Source organism: Athene noctua, chromosome 17 (genome assembly GCF_965140245.1).
Source record: "Athene noctua chromosome 17, bAthNoc1.hap1.1, whole genome shotgun sequence".
Classification (NCBI taxonomy): domain Eukaryota; kingdom Metazoa; phylum Chordata; class Aves; order Strigiformes; family Strigidae; genus Athene; species Athene noctua.
Window position 1 is genome coordinate 191,250 of NC_134053.1, and position 20,931 is coordinate 212,180.

The 20,931-nt window shown below is 41.6% G+C and overlaps 1 protein-coding gene across 4 annotated transcripts in view; it reads right to left on the reverse strand.

Annotated features, from left to right (window-relative positions):
• ZNRF3 (zinc and ring finger 3) overlaps positions 1–20,931 on the reverse strand; it is a 120,113-nt gene that overhangs the window by 48,725 nt on the left and 50,457 nt on the right. For all 4 annotated transcript variants that reach the window (XR_012634678.1, XM_074920939.1, XM_074920937.1 and 1 more), the window contains exon 2: positions 12,430–12,555. Coding sequence is in view for 3 of the 4 variants with exons in the window: in XM_074920939.1 (XP_074777040.1) it covers positions 12,430–12,555 (126 nt within the window). In the remaining variant the exon portion in view is untranslated. The remainder of the gene's footprint in view (positions 1–12,429; positions 12,556–20,931) is intronic.

Below are 20,931 nucleotides of genomic sequence, written 5' to 3' on the forward strand. Positions count from 1 at the left end.
ACTGGAATACTTTAGATGCTCCTCTCCGTAACTGGGCACAAAAGAGACATCCCATTAAGAAGGATGAAGGAAAAAAACCCAAAAACCCCAAACAACTCAGCAAAAATCTGTCAGTATGCTTGAGAACACCACTATATTGGCTGCTAAAACATCAACTACAGGAGATATTACTATTCAGATTATTTTGAAAATACATCTGGATCACTATCTCCTAAGGTAAGCAAGGATGTGTGTTTCCTATTGACTATACACAATATATTCCATTCACAGCAGCTACTGCTGGGAAAGAGAATCATCAGCAGAATGAAACCCATTTCTGGAGCAGAGTCCCAGCTGTACTTGCAAAAGCATGGAACATCAGCTACAGGCAAAGACGCTCCAGCAAAACAGTCTGATGCACTCTGCTTACCACTGAAACCTTGCACAAACCCCACAGCATTACATCAAATACACCTCTGCACTATAATTGTCACACTGCAAAACCTCTTTTTCTCCCAGAGCTACAGAGAATACAGACAACATCTGAAAAATACAGGCATCCTCTCTTTCTCTCCTGCGCTATCATCAGGCTCAGTCAATCATCAAAGATACCTTGCCCCTTGAACCACTGGGGCTAGAAAGCCAGGCCATAGTGCAGAGGAGGAAGGAGAAAAGGACAAAATCTACTTTGCAAACAGCAGAAGTTACAAATTAACCAACCAATGCCTCCATCCTGTTAATGTACAATTCCCCAGTAAATCCAGAAACTAAGTTGAACCAAGCATAAGCAGGATGCCATTTCAAACATTTTCTGAGATAACAAAAAAGGAACCGGCAGGCTTCTGTCTGAAAGGCAGAATACCACTAAAAGACAGTCAAATCCCCAAGTTTCACACCAGCATAAAACCTCTCCCTGACTGCAATAAATCAAATCAACTTCTCTAGCACTTTGGGTTATTTTTTATACATGTACCGCATTATATGGCATTACAACAGTTGCTTTATCAATTAAAGACAGAAATACAAAGTATGAAGCAGTATTTTTAAATTTTAAAATATAATCACAATTAAAAACCCAAGTACTTCTCTGTAGAAAGTTTAAAATACCTAAAAACCTATATATGTCTATTTTAAGAAAAACATTAGCTCATGCAGTATGCAAACACACCGACAATATATGCCAATGTGATCCACACTACTCAGTACTGAGAGGCTCTCAGATAGTTAAAATGAGGAAGAAAAAAACCAAATGTATCTCTTCTGGTTCTTCAGACCACTGTAAGAAGCTATCCCTACAGTACCCAAGCTGTGTAAATACTTAGAATGTACCAAAGCTCCCCCTATCTCAGATACACAAGGCATGTACTCTGATAATTACCTTAAAATGATAAATTGGTATGTATATACATCAAAAGGGAAAACAAATAATTATAAGAATTATGTCTTGCATTTAGAATAGGAGATGGCAAAACATTCAAAAATTCTAAGTCCTGCAGGAATTCCATCCAATCTCAGTCAATTCAATGGAGAAGTTCAATCCTCCTGAGAAACAAGCTTCACCTTACTACAGAAAGTTCGTTTCAACCAAACAACAGTTTTGGGCCATGGTTCCCAACCCACAGCTTTACATAAATATTTAAATATATTAGAAAACGGGTGAAATTTCTAACAGATTCAGCCCGTGTGAAGTTATGTAAAGGGTATAGAACAGGTCTGAGGAATTTACAGTTGTCTATCCAAGATATACTAACACATCTAAATTAACCACAAGTTATTCAGAAGGCTGAACAGCTTTGTGCTCATTACTGTCATGCTGCTATCCTCCATCTGGAAGGTAAGACAAGATATGAATATAACCACAGCCCACCAAAAGCACTGAGAAGAAATGAAAGCAAGCATAACTAAGCATGAAAAATTAGGAGTGATTTGGGCCAATTCTGGGTATATACCTATCTCCAAATACAAGAAACTGATAGGAACTCAGTGCCTTCTGCTTAGCATCATCTGCCTTGCTTAGCCTCATCCTCAAGTAGCTGGCCTTCATCTATAGGTTGATACTTACTGTAAACAAGGGCATTTTAGTGATAACACAATCACCACTATCTGAGGTGAGGAAACAGTACATCCAAGCCTCAGCAGTGACACAATGCAGCGCTCTTTGCAGAGTTCTTAAACGCCTGCACGCAGCCTGTGAAAGTACACTCAGACATACATCACATATACCAAGGTGACTTGTCAAGCAGGAAATATATTTTCGCTTCTGCGCATACTGGAGCTAAAATGCTAGAGCGTGTTCCCATGGGAGTTCTGTCCTCTGTCAGGGATGGGCATCTGCATCCAGAACTACAGAATATGCAGGTAACCCCCAGCCAGTGGCTTCAGTCTTTCTGAACGAACAAAGGCGTGTAAAATTCCCTTGGTATCCAGTAGAATACTACTGATTCAGTGAGATCCTCCCTCCCTCTCCCTCTCTACTAGAGGGATCAGCTCGGGTAGTAAGTTCAGCAGTAAAAAGCTGCATGGTGGGCCAGTGTTCCGGTTTATCTAGCAACTGTCCATGGGCTGGCTAACATAAGGTGACATGGACTTTCTTCCAAACAGTGATCCTTGGTTTTGGATTAGATTAGTTTCAAGGTCCCAAACTGTGGTGGGCCCCTGTTGTTAGTTTGTTGATGATTTTTTTTTTTTTTTTTAAAAAAAAAAAAAAAAAGAAAAAAAAAGAAAAAGAAGGGGGGAAAAAAAAAAGAATAAAAAAGGTGGAGGATTTTTGTTACAAAGGGAAACTGGAAACTTCTCTCCACACAAGCAGAGACATGGCTGTATTGCAGAGGCCTCAGGGTAAGGATTAAAGAAAAACAAAATAGAAACCCTTCCATCTCTAATTAGGGTCTTCATTTGCCAAAGAGCCATTCCACAGCGGGAGGAATTACATTCAGGCCGTTGCTTGGATAACGTCTCCCAGCAGGTTGGCTCCTCAGAACAGGCTACTCTGAGCCAACAATTTCTGGTTACTTGGAGGCAAGCAGCCTGCATATTGTTTTAACTGGCCTGGCTTTTGCAGCCAGTTTTGCCGAAGAACAATCTTCTATTCAGAATGCAGAGATAAAAGCTTCACTTGGTTTGAATTTGTCCCCAGTTTCTTTCTCCCTTTCTTTTTTTAAACATGGGAATTATAGGTTCTGGAGTTTGCATTATTTCTCTTGTAGACATCAATGTTTTTCCCCCTCTAGCCACTTGATTCTTTGCCAGAGAAGGCTGCTGTCTGGAGTCCAGCCATTCATCAGCCCCTACCTCATCATTAACACTGTGGTGCTGGCGGTCACAGCTCATTGCTGGCGACAGGAAATCCTAACTTGCAAGAGGTTAACCACAGCCCATAAACAGCCAGGCTGGCTCATTAGTCCCTTGCAGTCAGCTGAAGAGACCCTCTGGGAGTTTCACCACTGCTCCGGACTCAAGAATCTATGCATTCTGTGCTCTTCACAAATGCCTTCCTTCTCACCTCTTAAAAGCTCACTATTTGGATCCTCACAGCTAAGGTCCACCTTTTTTCCTATCCAAAGCTGACCAAGTTCTTTGAGCATTTTGAAAAATTAAATGTCTGTGATACATTCTCTTAGTTTACCAATTGAACAAAACACCAATGGGCCAGTAACTGAAACGTTAATGCACCAGAATACATACATGCTTCAGACATTTTTAATAGTCTTGGTGAGCATTTCATATACATACTGAGCAATTCTAAGGCAACAGCTATGCAAATGTTGATAATAGATACCTAATCTGTCTAGAGAATTCATACCACAAATATGTCCAGCTCTCATCTTCAAGAAATAACCTGCTAAACTGCAAATCGCCTGGTCAATGCTCCCTACGTTGGCCAAAAAACCCACTTCATACTCATTCAGTATGAGCACTTGATTCTTCTGGAGTTGATTCCTTGAACTTAGTACAAACATTGAATCATCATGTCACCCAAGCAGGCACCTCTAGATCATACTCACCTGGCCACCACGAAGACAAAATCTTTAGTGCAGAAAAACAGCTTCTGGCAAATTATGTCAAAGGAATAGGATATGAAGCACAAAATTTGTGTTATATTGTTTATCTCTCTCCTCCATTTCAAGTCTGTGAAAATCATTGCAAAATATTCCCACTTTATGTCTGCAATTTCTTATCATCCACTATTTTCTACCACTGCCAACTGTATCTGCCCATCTTTTACTCTGAGTATTGGAGTCCCTCTGATGAAGCTCTGGTTACATTCCCCTGTTCTCCAATTTCTTCCAAAGCCTTCTGTCTCTTAGTGCACCAAAATTAGGCATGTCACTCATCTGTGAAGTCCTAAATAATTCCATTCCCTGCCTCCATATCTGCTCCCTATTGTCTTCCCTTTGTGATCCATTTATCTGATTCGTTTGCCAGGCTTCTTTTGTGCTCATTTCTATACTCCAACATCGCTGCACTTACTTGCCCACTCACTTCTCTGCTTCAAACTCCATTTCTGTAGTTCTTCCAACATGTCTGCCATTGTGCATTTCTCCTGTTAGAGAAATAGGTAGATTCTGCATGTAAAATAAAAATATCTCAGTGTCTGAGAGGCTCACAAGGCACAAAGAATCATGAGGGTCCAAAAATTTAAAGACATAAAACATTTACCTTAAAAAATGTTCCTTAGTCTTTACTCAGCCTGGACTTCCATTCATTTCGCTGGGAGTTCTGACTGAGCAAAGACTCCAGTAACACATGTTGTGCAACAACAGCTGCTTCTTTAGCTTAAGGGAGAAGCAGCTGTGTTCCACAGTTGGTTGGAAAGGAGCAAAGATGGTGGTGGGGACTGCTAAGGACTCAACTCTAAAAGTGGACATTTATTTAAAGTAATCAATCCAACAGCAGCAGATCTAAGGAGCACGCAGAGGGCGAAACATTAAGAGACAGCCTTTCTTCATGAATAGCTGTTGCTTTTCATAACTGTGCAGTGAACACAAAAAGGAAGCTAGTAAAATAATACAATAACAAACTGACGGCACTAGTTGCCAGTGGAAAGGGCTCACCACCACCCATGAATTAAAAGCTGACAGATCTACTTCTTCTGAACTGCATAACCTGATTCAGCCTTTGTTTGTCCATTCCTGTGGGCACTCCCCTCTTTGGCTTCAATCCAGCTCTTTTCTTTCCTTTTACATCTTTCACCATATGATCCACACACAACATAAACCTTTCCTCCATCACCAGAATTTAATTGGCTCGCTTGTTAGTTCTCTAACCTGTGCTCAACCTTTCCCTTCTCTCCTCAAAGGGACTGCTGAAATTAAGGTGGAAAGTGAGGATTTAAAGAGAAAAGACACAAGAAAGGTATGTATGAACTCAAGGCTTCAACTATAGGGATGAGACTCCCGCTTCATGCCGCATGCCCATGTTCTCTGCAGCCAAACACTCTTACATGCAGCATTTCTTCCTTTTTCTTTCCCATTCAAATCCCATTTTTAATCTGGTAAAATAGGCTTGTTGTTAGAGTATGGTCTGTAGGGGATGGAAGAAGAGGCAAGGAGATGGGAAACAGAAGTACACTGGCAAAAGCTTTTTGCGCTTTTTTTGCCCTTTTTTTTTTTTTTTTTCTTTTGAGTGGGGGGGCTGTTGTCAAAAATATACACTTGTCCCTATCGGGAAGATTAGGAGGACTAACTATTTCCGTCTGTCACTGAAAATCCAGCTTCTTCCTGAAAAACCATGCATTATCCTCTCTTCTGACCTTATCTATGCAATTTTGTTAGAACTCCAGAAATCATCATGTGTGGAGGTCTGATCACACTGCTAGCACTCGGGAAGTAAAAAGAATGTCAAAAGATAAATGACAAAAAAATATTTGCACAAGTAACAGTATCACTTCAAATATAATTTTTTAAAGGTGTTTTATGCTTGTTTAAAATGGATGTTAACATTTCAGGCATCTGGACGTTACAAATGATAATGAAGTGGGGAATAACAAGAAACTATCAGTATGATATTACAGCACTTCTGTTCTTTGGTGCTTCAGGAAAATGGTAATTCTCAGTATATTATTTAGAACAAATACAGTAAGAAAAACACATGCATGGCAGGGATTACAATTATAGATACACTACTTCTTTTCATAGTTAACTCTAATTTTGGGCAGACAACAGACTATGGAAAATTTAAATACAATGTTAACAGAGACTCTTAAAGAACATTAATGATTCAGAAGGCCAGACTTTAACCAGGATGCTCTTCTTCCCCTCAAAACACATACTCTTTTTTTCATTACAAAACAAGGTGATTGATAAATAATATAGTTTACGTTTTGATCAGAGTTTTGGCGTGTTTGGCATGTGCAATGTAGATCCATCAAACAGCCCACAGCCAAAGGAGTCTCGTCTCATTCAAGAAACCCCTCTTCTGCTTTGTAACAGCTCCCTACTTAACACAGAACATCTGAGAGTTCAAAACAACCGGTATTAAGTTTCTACTGCTGAACAACTTTCCTCAGTCTGTAGTCTGACATGCATTTAGGCCAGCACTGCCATCAGAAAAAGCAGCCCCTTCACCTTCTTCCTCTTATTTGTTTCTGCCTCCACTGGACACTATGCTGCCAACAAACCTTTACGTGGTCACACAGTGAAACAAACCAACCAGCCAACTTAGAAGTCACCCATACTATTACTTTTGAGCCAGACCAATTAAATCTTGCCATAAATTTTGAGACTACTGCCTCAGAATTAATTCCAAATGCTTTTTAGATGCTGTTGAGAAAGAAGAAACATGGGCTGACAAACAGGAGGCAGCAAAGGTCCCCAAACTGTGTAACAGATAACACAAGTGGAATGTCAACTACTTCAATGGATGTAAGATGTTTTCCTAAAGTGACAGTATCCTCTACTGCATGTGGCACAGGACCCATCATAGGGCGGATTACTGCAGCTGTCACTACCTGTTGAAAGTATCTGAACAAGCGAAGTTTTGCAAACATTGATCAGTGGTTGTGGACGTGTCTCATTAATTTTAGATCTTAACCTACTGCGTAGCTCAGTCCTAATTTCTGAATAGGTTCAGCATGGAAGAGCATTTGCCTAAATTCCATATACGTTTCTACAACTGAATCCATTTATACAGGAAATTATCCAAACTGCATATAAAACTATTAATGTTATACAGAAACAAAAGGTATGCTTACATAGTCACTGCAGTTCTTATTTGTACATATAACTGTACGCTTAGTTTAGGCTACAGATGTAAATGTGCAAGTTGGTTTTGTTAAATTTGCCTTTCTTTATCACTTAGTAACTCCAAAAGAAAAGGATTGAAACTGACTCCCCACAGACCCTCTTGTTCCTCAAATCTTAGAGCAGATCACTCTCTGTTCAGGAACTAAACTACCAACACAGCCCCATGATTTCTCGTTTGACTACCTTCTAAGAATCTTCATATTTAAATTAAATTCTTAGACAAAAAGGTTAGGAATCACAGTTAGACTGTTTAATGCAGACACAATTATGATTATTCTGGCCCCAACCTCAGTAGTATAATCATAATGATGACATGGCAAAACAAGAGATTCTTCTAGTTAACATTTGTGTAACCGTTTCTGTAAATAAACACTTAAAGAGAGAAAATAAGTGAATGGATCCTGGAAGAGCTGATAGGAGTTTCCTCATATTACAGATTGCTTTGATCTGAAGAAAACAGGAAGCTGTAGTAGCAGGGACATCCTCTCTTTGTTAGGTCCTACTCAGAGATGCACATCCTCAAATACACACACCCTATTAATACAGGAGAAAAGTCCCTCAGCAGTCCCTGGAAGAGAAACAAGAACAAAATCCTTCCCTGTGGACTATGAAGCCTGCAGAAAGGGGAGAAGTGCTACTCCGAAGCCAATCTTCAGCATTTTCTTACTACCTATCCTGCAGTGAAGTAAAAAATCCAGCCCACAACAGCATTGCTGGGTTGTATTTCACTGTCTTGACAGATGTTCTTTGCTTCGAGAATGACTGCGGGGGGGCGAACAGGAGGCTGCGGATTGGAATGTGCAGGACACGTGCAGGCCCCGCCGCCCAGCAGAGGGGAGGCGGGAGGCTGCAGGCATCCAGGCAGCGCCGCTCTCGCCTCTCCCAAAGCTGCGCGGCTGGGGCACTGCGGCGGCACGGGAAGGGCTCTCATTGTGCTCTCTGCAGCCAAGGCAGGAATTCCAGGAGGGGAAAGGTTCCCTTTGAAGCACATGGCACGGAGAGCTTCCCAGTGACCATGGCAACAGCTCAGTGGGTTCCCAGCCTGAGAACCAAGTTACTACAGCCATGCCTCAACAACAAAAAAAGTCTGAAAGAAGGAAAGAGAGGGGGAGGTGGGGTCGGGGGTGTGGGGGAGAGAAGCTGGAGCAGAATTAGCCTGGCAGAAACTGAGCGGCTCCCTGGTAGGCAAATCCAGCCAATAATGCTGGTCGGGTTCACGGGGTTTCCTTTTCATTCCCAAAGCTTTCTTCTTCCTCTGTCATTCCCCTTCTAGCCCTATTCAGGAGCTCATGAGATCAGTAAAACCCCAGCCTTTGCTTTGCCTGCATGCAGCACTGCCTCAAACAGGGCTGCACTGTGATCAAAGGCAAAGTTAAATCACAGCTGCCACACACACCCTTTTCCTAATCAGGGTCCAGTTTTCACGGGCACTCTAACAGGAGATACATTTTTTTTTAAACTCTTCCATTTCCATTACGCCATATAAATCTGACTCAGAAGAACGAGCAATTAAAAAATCCATATGGGAATGGACACGTTAAATTCTGTACAGCTACCAATCCCATTTAGCACATGGATAAACAAGTGGAATGAAGCTTCTGAAAACACAGACCAGGGTTTTGCTAAAAAAACCAACCAAACAAACAAACAAAAAAACCCACAAAAAAACCCCCAAAACACCCCAAACCAAAAAAGGCCACAACAACAAAAAACAACAATAAGAATAAAACCATAGATCTTTGTACCAGATTTGTGTGTCATGGAATTTAGCTCTACAAACACCTTTTAAGTAGTCTCTGTATTCTAGTTCACAACTTTCCAAGCTTTCCACAGTATTTTCTCTATTTTCATTCTTTTCCTTCACTACTAAACAATTAAACAAACCTTCATAATTTATTCCTTCATAGATGCATGCATTCTACTATACAGACACAAGCACTCAGCTTTTTGCTGTTACTACATTACTCAACACAAATGTTAACCAGTTTTAGTGAAACTAGTTTAAATTGGCTCCCTTAAAATAGGGCTTACAAATTATTTGTCCTGGCAAAGTCTTTTTATTTTGCCCTAAATTACTGAGGCGGACTTCCAGTGATGCCTATGAAAGTTTTAAAAGAAAGCAAGTCCTTAACTTCTCTCACCTTCCTGGCACCAACTTTATTCCTATTACCAAATCAATATGTCAGATCGAATCAATCACATCACTTTCCCAACACACAAGACTTGCTTTCATCTCACAGAATGGTTTCTAATGGAATTAAGACCTAAGAATAGATACTAGAAGATCCCGGTATCAATTCCGGCATTAGGAAATAAATGTGAACTGAAAAGGGGAGATATATCTGCTTCCAGCAGGAGGTATAATTGATCACACAGTCAGACTTCACTAGACAAAGCAGAATTCCTGTGGTCTAGAAGTTCAAATGCCCTATATACTCAATTTTATGCACTCCACTACATCCTTTAAGGAGGTAAGAATATTTGCATTCACTGAAGTCTTACTGTTACCCACCTGAGTCATTCATGCACATGTGTGCATGGTTGCTTTGCTATTTATCTTACTTGCATAATATCTGGGTACCAGCAGCACCAGCAAAGCTGAAATGCAACACTTCATATATCCAAGAGGCCACTACATTTCTGAAATGTTGCGCCAGCCCTGCATCTTGTAAAATCCACCCTATCTCTGCAGTAGATGTCACAGTTGGGCAGGTCTACTTTACAGAACTTTGGAAAAGCAAGAGCTTACCACAACTCTATTGAAAGGCAAACACAGTATTTTTCTGGAAGATTCAATAGTGCAGGACAAGACACCTCGGGGGCAGGATAAATCAAACTAAATGAGGAACAAACAGTAGGCTTTACACTCTTTGATTTTCTTCCTCCTTTTCTAAATTGAAGAAATTAATTTCCCTTCTGTGTTCGAGGCCAACTTTCCTCCATCTTATTTTCTTTTCCTTTTTGTCTTCTTTTCCCCTCTTCTTTCCTTTCTCCTTGCCTTGCCTTTTCCTTTTCATTCCATTTTCTCTCTTCTCCCCTCCCCTGTCCTCTCCTCCCCCCTCCCCCTCCCTTTCCTCTTTCATGTTTTCTTTTAAGTCAAACAGCTGCCAAATCCTAAAAAAACCCAGAAGACACATATACACATGCAGCAGATTTGATACCTACCCAGGCCAAACTGAATACTTGTGTAGCCATTTACAGTAAATTGCGTGGAAACGGAACGTTTGACACCCAATCACAGTGCAATTTGTTCCCACTGGTAAGACAACCAGGCTGGCTTAATTGACAGAGCTCAAGAAGTTTATGGCTGATACTTCTGCTGCTATCTGCACTCAACAGTATTTCAGGAATTCTGAAAAGTCCTTCTAAATCAGGACATAACTGGAGAATAGGGAGGACTGAACAGAAGGGTTACAGAGAGAGGATAGAGAGGAGGAACTACAGCAGCAAGCATGAAGTAGGGAATAAGTATTTCAGGAGAAGGATAAATCTTGACATGAAAATACAGAAGTAGGAGCTGTGAAGCAAATATTGCCTAGAACCTTGGCTAGCTTTTTTTCACCTGTTAAAATGACTGCACAAGCTGACACACAGAAAACGTTGTGCCCAAACGGTCTGGACACACCCTACGCGGGATGCAGGAGTGACATCACCATCACCATGCATCAAAGTAGATGTACAGAGCTCCTGAAACAAAGCCAGGGTCTGCTGCTCAGCAGGCCAAGCTTCAGGAAGCTCGGATCAGCAGATACTGAGGTGTGCTCACTCCAGAGACAGGTGTGGCTGGGGGCATGGGGAGTAGAGGGGACACGTCAGGGTTTGGGTACGAAGCAGTGGGTCAGGCAAGCAATGTCACTATGTCAGAAAACATTTATAACACTGTGCAGGGTATCTACGGTTTCCACTTTCTTCATTCAACTCACACACCTACTTCCTCACATGCTTTTCAAGAGCCTGACAGACAGGACCGAACAGATTCTTTCCTTAAACGGCTTTCCCCAAGACTCAATTTACTCCTGGAATTCACTTATGGATTGCTGTGCATCTTTCAGTACCCAATCTGCTCTAATTCCCATCCTCATGAGACCTTATCCTCAGCTTTTATCTTCCTAAGAGCAAAGAAGCATCAGCTGAAGTTTCTGTGAAACAGGAACAGTATTCCAAGTTAGAAAACAAGGTTGCATTATGCTGAAATTCAATAGAAAGAGCAATCACTTCTTAAAGAGATGTTTCTCATCATGCAGCACAAGCTAAACCTGCAGTAAATTTTAGACAAGCAGATGGTTTCCCATTTCCTCTCAAATGGAGGGTTTTTACAAGTTTTGTTCAGAAATATGCAGAGACAAGTTTAATCTGCAAAATATCAACCTAGGATTTTATTTTCTGCCTGATACACTGCATTTTCACTGCTCACCTGAAGTCACCAACACTATCCTACCAAAGTCTCAGCAACGTGAGCCAGCTAGATTTTAGGATGAACTCCTGACATGAGTTTTCAACTACTCAGTATGAGTACAACCACTGGTAGAACTTGTGGCCCATGCTCTTTCCACTTTCCTTTTTAACATGTCTGGCAGCAGTAATGGTATCTTACTGACTTCACCCCATAAAACAAAGGGAGAATGTTTTTGCAAGGCCTTTAGATTCCAGAGGCCTTATTCCACAAAGAATCCATCAAGATGAAAATTATTTTGGTTTTGACCAATACAATAAGATTCATTTGTTACTAGAGATACCTATCCTGCAATTAAAGCAAAGAAATCCCTTCTAGGGTTGAAGGCTCCTCTTCCCCCCAAAAAAAGAAAATCAATGCATGTCTTCTGAGAAAATGTACCTAAGGAAAACCAATGGAATGCTTTCATTTTGACTGCTTTTGATTGAGTGAGCATCACACTTGCAGTTCACCCTACATCTACTCCAATATTGTTCTGCCAAACCACCATTTTTGCAAAGTCTTTGTTAGGTTTCTACAGAGCTCAAAAAGGGAATGTGTGCACTCAGCTCCTCATCACCATCTCTGTCAATGGAGTTATGACATTATCCTTCCCCAAAGCACCTACTGTGAAAACAGGCAAAATGGGAATATTTTTCAGAGTAAAGGGAATTTTCTCTTTTTTTTTTTTTTTTCTTGCTGATTTTTCTCAGAAAGGAACTAACCCTTCCAAGAAACAGTTATATGCAGCATTTACCCCAAACTACCCCTTACCTTTCCTAAGACAGTGAGGCATGGCTTCGGCTCCAACTCCGGCTGTTCCAGCTTCACCACTCCGACCCAGCCATACTCATACAGGTCTTCCTCGTCGTTGCTATTACACAGTCCGAGTGGATGCATCTGGAACAGAATCAGAAAGAAACCTTTAGTCAATAATTGAATTCAAAACATATACAGACTGCTTTAGAATACCTTAGTTTGTAACAAACACACTTTTATTTATTAAGGTACACCAGAAAAATTGAAACATAAGACTGTATCTATGAAGAATTCGGTACGTTTCTGAAGCATGCTACGAGTGCAAAATCTTGGAATGTTACGTGAGCTCACTGTCACCTTGTTAATGAAAAATCAGTTAAGGCTCACAATTAAATGTGATTATAAGTCCTCTTCTCAGATATAAAATAATCAAGTACAAAGCTCCACTCTGAATTGCAAATCACCCTTCCTTGCAAACTAACAGAAATGACACAAACTGTTTTGCAAAGTCACTCATAAAAACTTTACATGTAATATGATCCAGAACCAATGTTTGAGAGGCGTTACCGCTTTTTTAAAAAAAATATCTGCACAGTATTAACTATCTGTCATCCTTTGGAATGTGCCTATCATGTAGTTCAAAGTAAGGTACAAGAAACTCCCTAAGTTATGGAACAGTCTATTTTTTTCTGAACCCAGAAGAGAGGGAGGTATGATGGAGTGACAAACTTCAATCTCCTTTTAGATACATGAGTTTCTCACACAAAACAACAATACATTATTTGCTTTAACTTAAAATATTGAAGCCTTTGCTCCTCCTTCCAACACTATGCAGTTACTCTTATTATGGCAAGGAGCTTCCTATCCATCAATCTTTTTTACTTTCTTTGTCTTTTCCAAGTTTGCTGTTCTTCATTAGGATAGTACCTTCGCGTATAAAGTGTGAAACATTTAACTTCTTACACTATTTGCTATGTTCTCCTTGTTCTTTTTCCCTCAAAGTCTCAGATTTTTCAGACACTTGCGTAAGAGTTGCTCAGATTTCATATGTACGCAGAAAACATTATTCATGAAAAGTCTGTATGTTATCCAGCTTCCTGCCTTTCCTTAAATCTCACCTTTGCCAAACCAGCTGAAGAAAACCACAAACTAGTATCAACACTATGACACTTTTGTTTTCTTGTAGCTCATTATGATAGGAGATTATACTGCTCAATAATTTACATAGGTATATATCTCACCAACCCACACAAAGTAGCACCATGTAATGGTCACTAATCCTGCCATTTCTTCTGCCTCACCGGCTTGTTGCTTTGTCCTTTTCTCCCATGTCTTGTACCCTGACTTTCATTTTGCAAGTGATTCACTATCAGGAAAGCCATTTTACTGTCTCGTGGGGCCCTGACTTTCTGAAAAACTTTAGTGATTACTGCAAAATATGGGAGACATGATGATGATCTGACACAGTGCAGAGGTTTTCCTACCACTCATTATTTTTCAAGATTCATCACCAATCCACCTGTATTTTGAGAAAACAAGCCACTGCAATACCAGACAGAGTAGCATCCTCTGCCCAACTCTTAATTCATCCCTCATCTTTCTTTTGTTATGAGTTGCTATTACAAACTATGAGCTGTCTACAGTCTCACACAGATGAGCAGTTCAACTTACTCTGTGTAAAAACTTGGGACAGGTTCTATCACTGGAAGGTGAATCACTCCTTAAACTCAGCATCTGATGGATAAACTATTCCACACAGACATAAAAACAGGGAAGGGAGTCAGGCAGAGAATGCTCTCTCCAAAATTGCCAGGGCATATATTCCAACATAATTAACCCCAAAAAGGAGTCCATGGGATCATTTAAGTAAACACAAAGCTTTAATCTATATTAAATATCTAAAGAAACAGAAAACCATTCCCTTGATGTAATTCACTTGATGTATGCTGTATCAATTGAGCTTTGAAACCATAGCCCGTATCTAAGAAGTTTCTAGTTCAAAATCCTTGAAATGTGCTGGGGCACTTTCCACATGCCTGAAAGAGCAAAACTGAAACCACGACTCAGGTGCTTTTATCCAAGGTTACAAAATCTGTATACACTGCTGAGGGTTTAAAATAACTTCAAAGAGCCGCACAAATTTTAAGTGGGTTAGTGTTACAGAGCAGACAAACAGTAAACCAACAGAGGAGGAACATTTTACTCTGTAACTCTATCACCTCAAAAAGTCCTGATGATTAAAAGAAAACTTCCACCCTTTTGTCCTTCCCCCCCCCCCCCCCCCCCCGCCCCGTCTGCCAGGGTAAGGCATTATAGTGTTACAAACCACCACATGAACAGTTCAGGATCTTTCTATACACTGTCACGAGATGAAAGGTCTTGGTCTTTTTTTCCCAACCATACAAAAAGTACTGTCTCTATTCTCTTTAGTGCAGAAAACATCCTGGAAGAAGGCCATGAGGAACAGCAAATTCTTTCCGCAGCCCCTTTCCTCCAGAATGCTGTTCTTCCGTAACAGCTTCCAAGTGCTAATAGCCTTTTAGATCATAGCCACCAAGCATATTCTGCAATTATGTCCCTGGAAATCAGGATAAGCCCAAAGTTGAAAGAGCCTCTTCTCTTCCTTTTACAAAGCCTGTGTTTCCTCAACTTTAAAAAGAAATTGGTGACTTTGTCCGCCTCTCCAATGACAATACTGGCCGACACCCTCTCTCCACCAACAATGCCCCAAACACCTGAGAACACAACCTTCCTATTTAGAGGCAAAAACCTTCAAATTATGCACAATTCCAGAGACAGTTAAGTATATGCAGTGTAGAATATTAAAGATCTCTGAATAGGGTTTTCAAGACATTCAGGTATTTCAACAGTCGAGCCCTCTGCAGACCCCAGCTCAAGCATCCCACCTTCACACACAGGACACATACTCTATGTAGCACAGAGTGCCCAGGCATTTAGCAAAAGCAAAATTACATTTCTGAACACTCCTGTCTTCTTCAAAAAGCTAGGTGGCCCGAAAAAGGACTTGTGCACAGTTTAGCAGACAAACGTCACAGGCCTGGAAGCAGCAGGGCCCTCAAAACTCAAATAACCTTTACTTCTATCAACAACCAACAAATCACTTAAAAAGGTTTACTAGACCTTTGGGGTGCCACAGTTAACAATTCCTTGTGATTTTAGGCTTTACTAAATAGAAAAACCATGATACAGATACTAACCTGATGCATTTTAGAAGGGGAAGGGCAAGGCACAGGATTTAGCCCTCCAAAGTAGTTATCAGCAAACTAATGCTTGTAGAGCCAAGGGGAGCTTCATGGTTAGACCCCTACGGAAAGATCATAACTGCTTGGAATAAGTGCTCTATCCTGTTACAAGAGGCATGACCAGAAGAAACAAACATGAGAACTAGTCAGAGGGGAAGATGGGGAAACGTAACATGGAGGAAACACAACCCCCGTTTTTAAAAGGGAAAAAAGGAAAAGCCAGGGAAGCGCAGGCCAGTCAGTCTCACCTCCGTGCCCGGCAAGATCATGGAGCGGATCCTCCTGGAAGCTGCGCTGGGGCACATGGAGAATAAGGAGGGGGTTGGTGTTGGCCAGCACGGCTTCACTGAGGGAAATGCTGCCTGAGGAATTTGGTGGCCTTGTGCAGCGGGGTCACAGCGCTGGTGGGTACGGGAAGAGCAGCTGGTGTCATCTGCTGACTTGTGCAAAGCACCTGACAGTGCCCCACACAGCATCCTTGTCTCTGGCTGGAGAGACGCGGCTCTGAGGGACGGAGCTGGGGGATCAGGAACTGCCTGGACGGTCGCGCTCGGAGTTGGGTCAGCAGCTCCGTGTGCGAGCGCAGAGCAGGGACGAGCGGCGTCCTCAGGGGAGCAAAAATAAGGAGCAGTCAGGGACACAATAAGGTATCAACCAGCCTATGGCTCCTGTCAGTCTCATTCCATGTTCAGATCACACACCAACAGCAGAGTTTTGCTGAAGTAGAGACCACCACCTTATTCGATTCCTGACTCCAGCAGAAGCTGCAAAGGCTGAAACTACTGGAACATTCTGACTGTAGCTTCAACCCAAATGGAACAATGAGACCCTGAAAAAACACTCATCTGCTTCTGACAAACCACTAGCCACATTCATTGTCTCTATGGTTCTCCATGGTAGAACTGCTGAACTTTGTCTCCTGCTGTACGAAAAGAGTGATATGCAGCTTCCAAGATCATGATGGATGGCCATTCCGTAGTACAGCTTTGCAGAGCTCCCATCTTCCAACGAGAAGACAACAGGAACAGACAGCATATCTAGCACGTTCTGTCTTCCAGCAGAGGCATATGTTGTCCAAAGACTAGAGGAAAACTCTCTCACATCTCACTTTATCAGATCACCCAATAAATCAAGAGTCTGAGAAACTGCAGGTATTAAAAAGGATTCAGAGAGCATCATATGCTTACAGCTGCCTTGGACAAAATACACATGACAATATTAGCAAGTATCATCCCAGGCATGTGTATCATGCAGTAGGTACCAGGCACTAAGTCTCCAGAGAACAAGTTTTGGAACATATACATATTGGTCTTGGTTTTAGTGTAACTGAGCTGTCTCTGAAAAGCTGCACAAGACTTCAAATTAAACATGGAATATGAAGCCAGACTGAAGAACGGGTAAGAATGAAGAACTGTATGAGATCTGAGAAATATCAATTATTTTTCTGGCAAGAGGTGACTTCTGCTCAGCATTTAGTGACCACCATATGGTATTCCAAACTCCTTTTCCAAATACCAACAGCCCCTGCTTCTTGAAGCTAGTCCAAAGAACTGCATTTTCTAGGAAGTTTCTGAACTCTCTCCTCAAGCAAGAACCTAGAAAAGGAATCCCTGGCACGTTTGTCAACAGAGGGGGAAAAAAATTAAGCAGGAACTCATATCCTCAGTACAGGACTCACACCATCCACACAGTTGTATTCACCCTGAGGGAAAGAAACTCTCAAATTCTCGTTCAAATCCATGAATTGAACCCACACATTTACTCACAAACTATAGCATGGTTGTACTATGTTACTAGAAGAAAGTTGTGCTCTGGCTAGCAAACAAAACCAAACAGCTGTCACAGAAGAATTCTCCTCCAACATGGCCATGCTGGCTACTACCATCGCTGTGCAAGGACAAACGTGACCCAGCAAGTGGATTCCATTTGGTAATGACCCAGGCAAAGAATGTCTACCTTACATTTTCTAACAGTTCATAGAAGACTGAAGCAGGGAGAAGGCTGAAATTTATTAAACCACCAAACAATGGCAAAATGATCTTGCACATGAGAAACCTCAAACCCAAATGCAAAACCCAGTGTAAGCAGTAAGCAAAACTAATAGGGTGCCGCAGGCTCTGCGCTGGCAAACGTAGAGAACTTACTAGGTACATCTGCAGGCCACAAACTCCCAAGGATTTTATTGCATCACACTGGAATCTCACCAGAGTAATTAACGAAACAAATTATACTAGGGCAGCAGTACTCCTGCAGAGTCTGCATGTTTCAGGAAGGGACAACAGACAAAAACACTGCACTGGTCAGTTAAAAACACAGGCATCGCAAAGCCAAACTTCCTGGGCTGTTTGTTCCACTGAATCTGAAGATCTACGGCACCAACAGAAATACTCAGCTGAAGGATAAGTCAGACACATTAGTCAGTCATCAGCTCTGCGTAACCATTAACACATCGAGAGAGCTCATATTCAAATACCCAGTGTCAGCTCTTAATAAAATGGCACTATAAAGTCAACGACAGGTTGCACAACCTACCTATTTACTAAGCTTATGTCCAGAACTTGGGAGCACGACCTCTGTCCCCACCCCCAGCACCTCTTCCTCTGGGCTCCTCATGGATCCCTGTGACAGCACTTACCCCCTCTCCGGGTGTTCTCATCTGTTCACATTGTTCAGATTCCATGTTTTTAATGCAGATCATTTAAACCTCCCCTCAAACCAACTTCTCCACCAACATCAACCTGATCTCATGCCTCATGGACAAATTACCAATGGCAATCTGATCACCTTCCTCAGAATTCTGTCCCCACCCCACCTGCCAAGAGAAGACATTACTTTCCCTGCCACAAAACAACATTTGGGTTCTTGCATAGTATTTTTACAATACTTCCAAAAATCCCTTACTGTGTTTGTTCCGGCAAGGAATGAACGCACACCTCTTCTTTATACATCAATTTCCATCTTACCTACTGCAACCTCCTTCTCCCTGAACACACCGAGCCCTACAGTAAACTTTCTGACCAGCAATGTTAGAATCCTGTTCATGATGCATCACTCTGCACATGCAATTTCTACCCAGGAATCTCTTCTCTGCATAAATTTCTCTGACTTCACATCCCAGAAAACAGTATTTCATTCACACTTCATACTGAGATTTCAATGGCTAACAGGAAAGCCAACTTCAGTGATCAATTCATAGGGTTGGGGTGGGTTTTTTTCAATTCACACTACAATTAAGGATCCCAAAGGGTCTAAACAACAACAACAAAAAAGACAAAGGGTACATTCACACCATGTGAAGATCACAAGTGAGCTTCAACCTTCAAGCAATTAAATCCACAGGGTATATCATGCCACCCAATATTTATTGGCTTGGGTGTGGAAGCAGGACAGTCATGTCCACACACACCAGGGTGATCCCATTACATTGCTTTGGGGCCAGAGCTAGCTTGGATAAAACCAGGCTGGCATTTCTGTGTCTTACATGGTTCCAGTAGTTTGTAGAGAGACAGAGAATGTCAACACTGTAAACAGATTCCCTAATTTCAGTTCCACTGAAAACAAAACAACACACCCTAACAGATCTCAACTCCTTCCCTTCCCTGCCAGGGCATCAATTCTAATAAATAAAAGCCAGGTTTGGGTAACGAGACCTGGACAGTCTTAAAAACTTCAGTAACATGCCTTTGAGACTCAGCATTACCTTCCCTTACTTTTTTTCTGGTTGAATTCTTCATTATGAATTCAATTCTTAAGATCCCACAAGCCACAAAACATCATTCCTTCTCCTCCACCCTTTGGGCAAAAAACAGCTGAAAGATTGCCCGTGTTAGGTGCTCGCCTTTGCTGAGCAGCTGTGTAGCTTTGGCAGCCTGACCTCCTGCCGCTCCCTGCGATACGGCAGCATGGACACAGCAAGGCACACAGAGTTCAGCATGTGTGCTCTGGGCACAGCAACATGAGATCAGGAACAGTCAAACAAGCAGCTCTTCACTAAAATTACCCATTTATTCTCCCCATTCTTGGTTCCCTGTTAGTCTTCCTCCAAATCAAGCTGCCAATGTTTCCCTCCATGCTTAACCTCCTGTAACTAATCAAGTGTTTTATCTCCTGACAAATAATAAGGGAAGAGATACAATGCATAGAATTTTTCACTCATCTTTGGGTTTTGACCCCATATTTGAGGCTGACTTTTTAAAAAAAAAAAATACCAAAGCACGTCTCAGATTTAGTAAGTCTCCTACGTGCCTTTTCACCTTTTGCTTATTCTCATTGTTCCACCGTGCACATCACAAAAGGCAGTTGTATCTACTCACATGCGGGACGCACCAACAGAATTTGTGGCTGATTTTTATTGGTAATTCGGCATACAATGAATAAACATACCTCTGAGAAACCAGGTAAAGATTTACATATATGTCAGAGGGCCCTAAGCAACTCTCTGCATCAATCCAGAGCTTCAGTTGGTAACACTGCTGTAAGGACTTTCACAGTTTCTGTAGCAGAGGATTAATGTTCAGAGCAGCACTACATATAGTTCCCAGTTCATGAAAAAAAGGCCAGGGTACCAAGGCATCCTGTTCCAAAAAACTGAAGTATGACTTCATCATGGCCATGTAGGAGTACGTGCTAGAAAGTTCTGAAGTACATGCTAGCAGAACCAGCCTAATACTGACTGTCTGAAATAAAGCTACATCCCACCCTGGTAAGCATCTCTATTCTTTTAAGGTTCTCTCTTGCCTCTGATGCATCAGCACATTTTCAAATACAAAACGGAGTATTCCCCCCTTCGTTTAACTATGTGTTTGGCAAAGATCTGGATAATCCAGGTATAACAAAATTTCATGGTTTTGTAACTAGAAGTGACACTGCGGCAGGGGCAGGGATTGGGTGAGGGACTGACACTACCCTGAGCACCCACGTCCCATCCTCTGGGCAGCTACCATCCCTCCAAGGGTACATAACCAATTAACTCACAGAAGTGAAAGTTTACCAGGCAGGAGAAGAAAGGGCAAGAGTAACAAAAGAGAGATTTAAAACTGGCCTACAGATCCACGGCAGGAGCAGAGAAGAGTGAAATATATTTTTGTAGTGGCAAAGTTAGTACAAAATCTAGATCACATAAGACCACAAAATAACACAGAAGGACTCTGGGGATCTATTAATACTTCTCTCCTAAAAACTGTAGAAAAGGATGAAAAGGCAGGCATGGCAGGTTTTTGTCTACATTCTCAAATAAACATCTTAAACATAACTT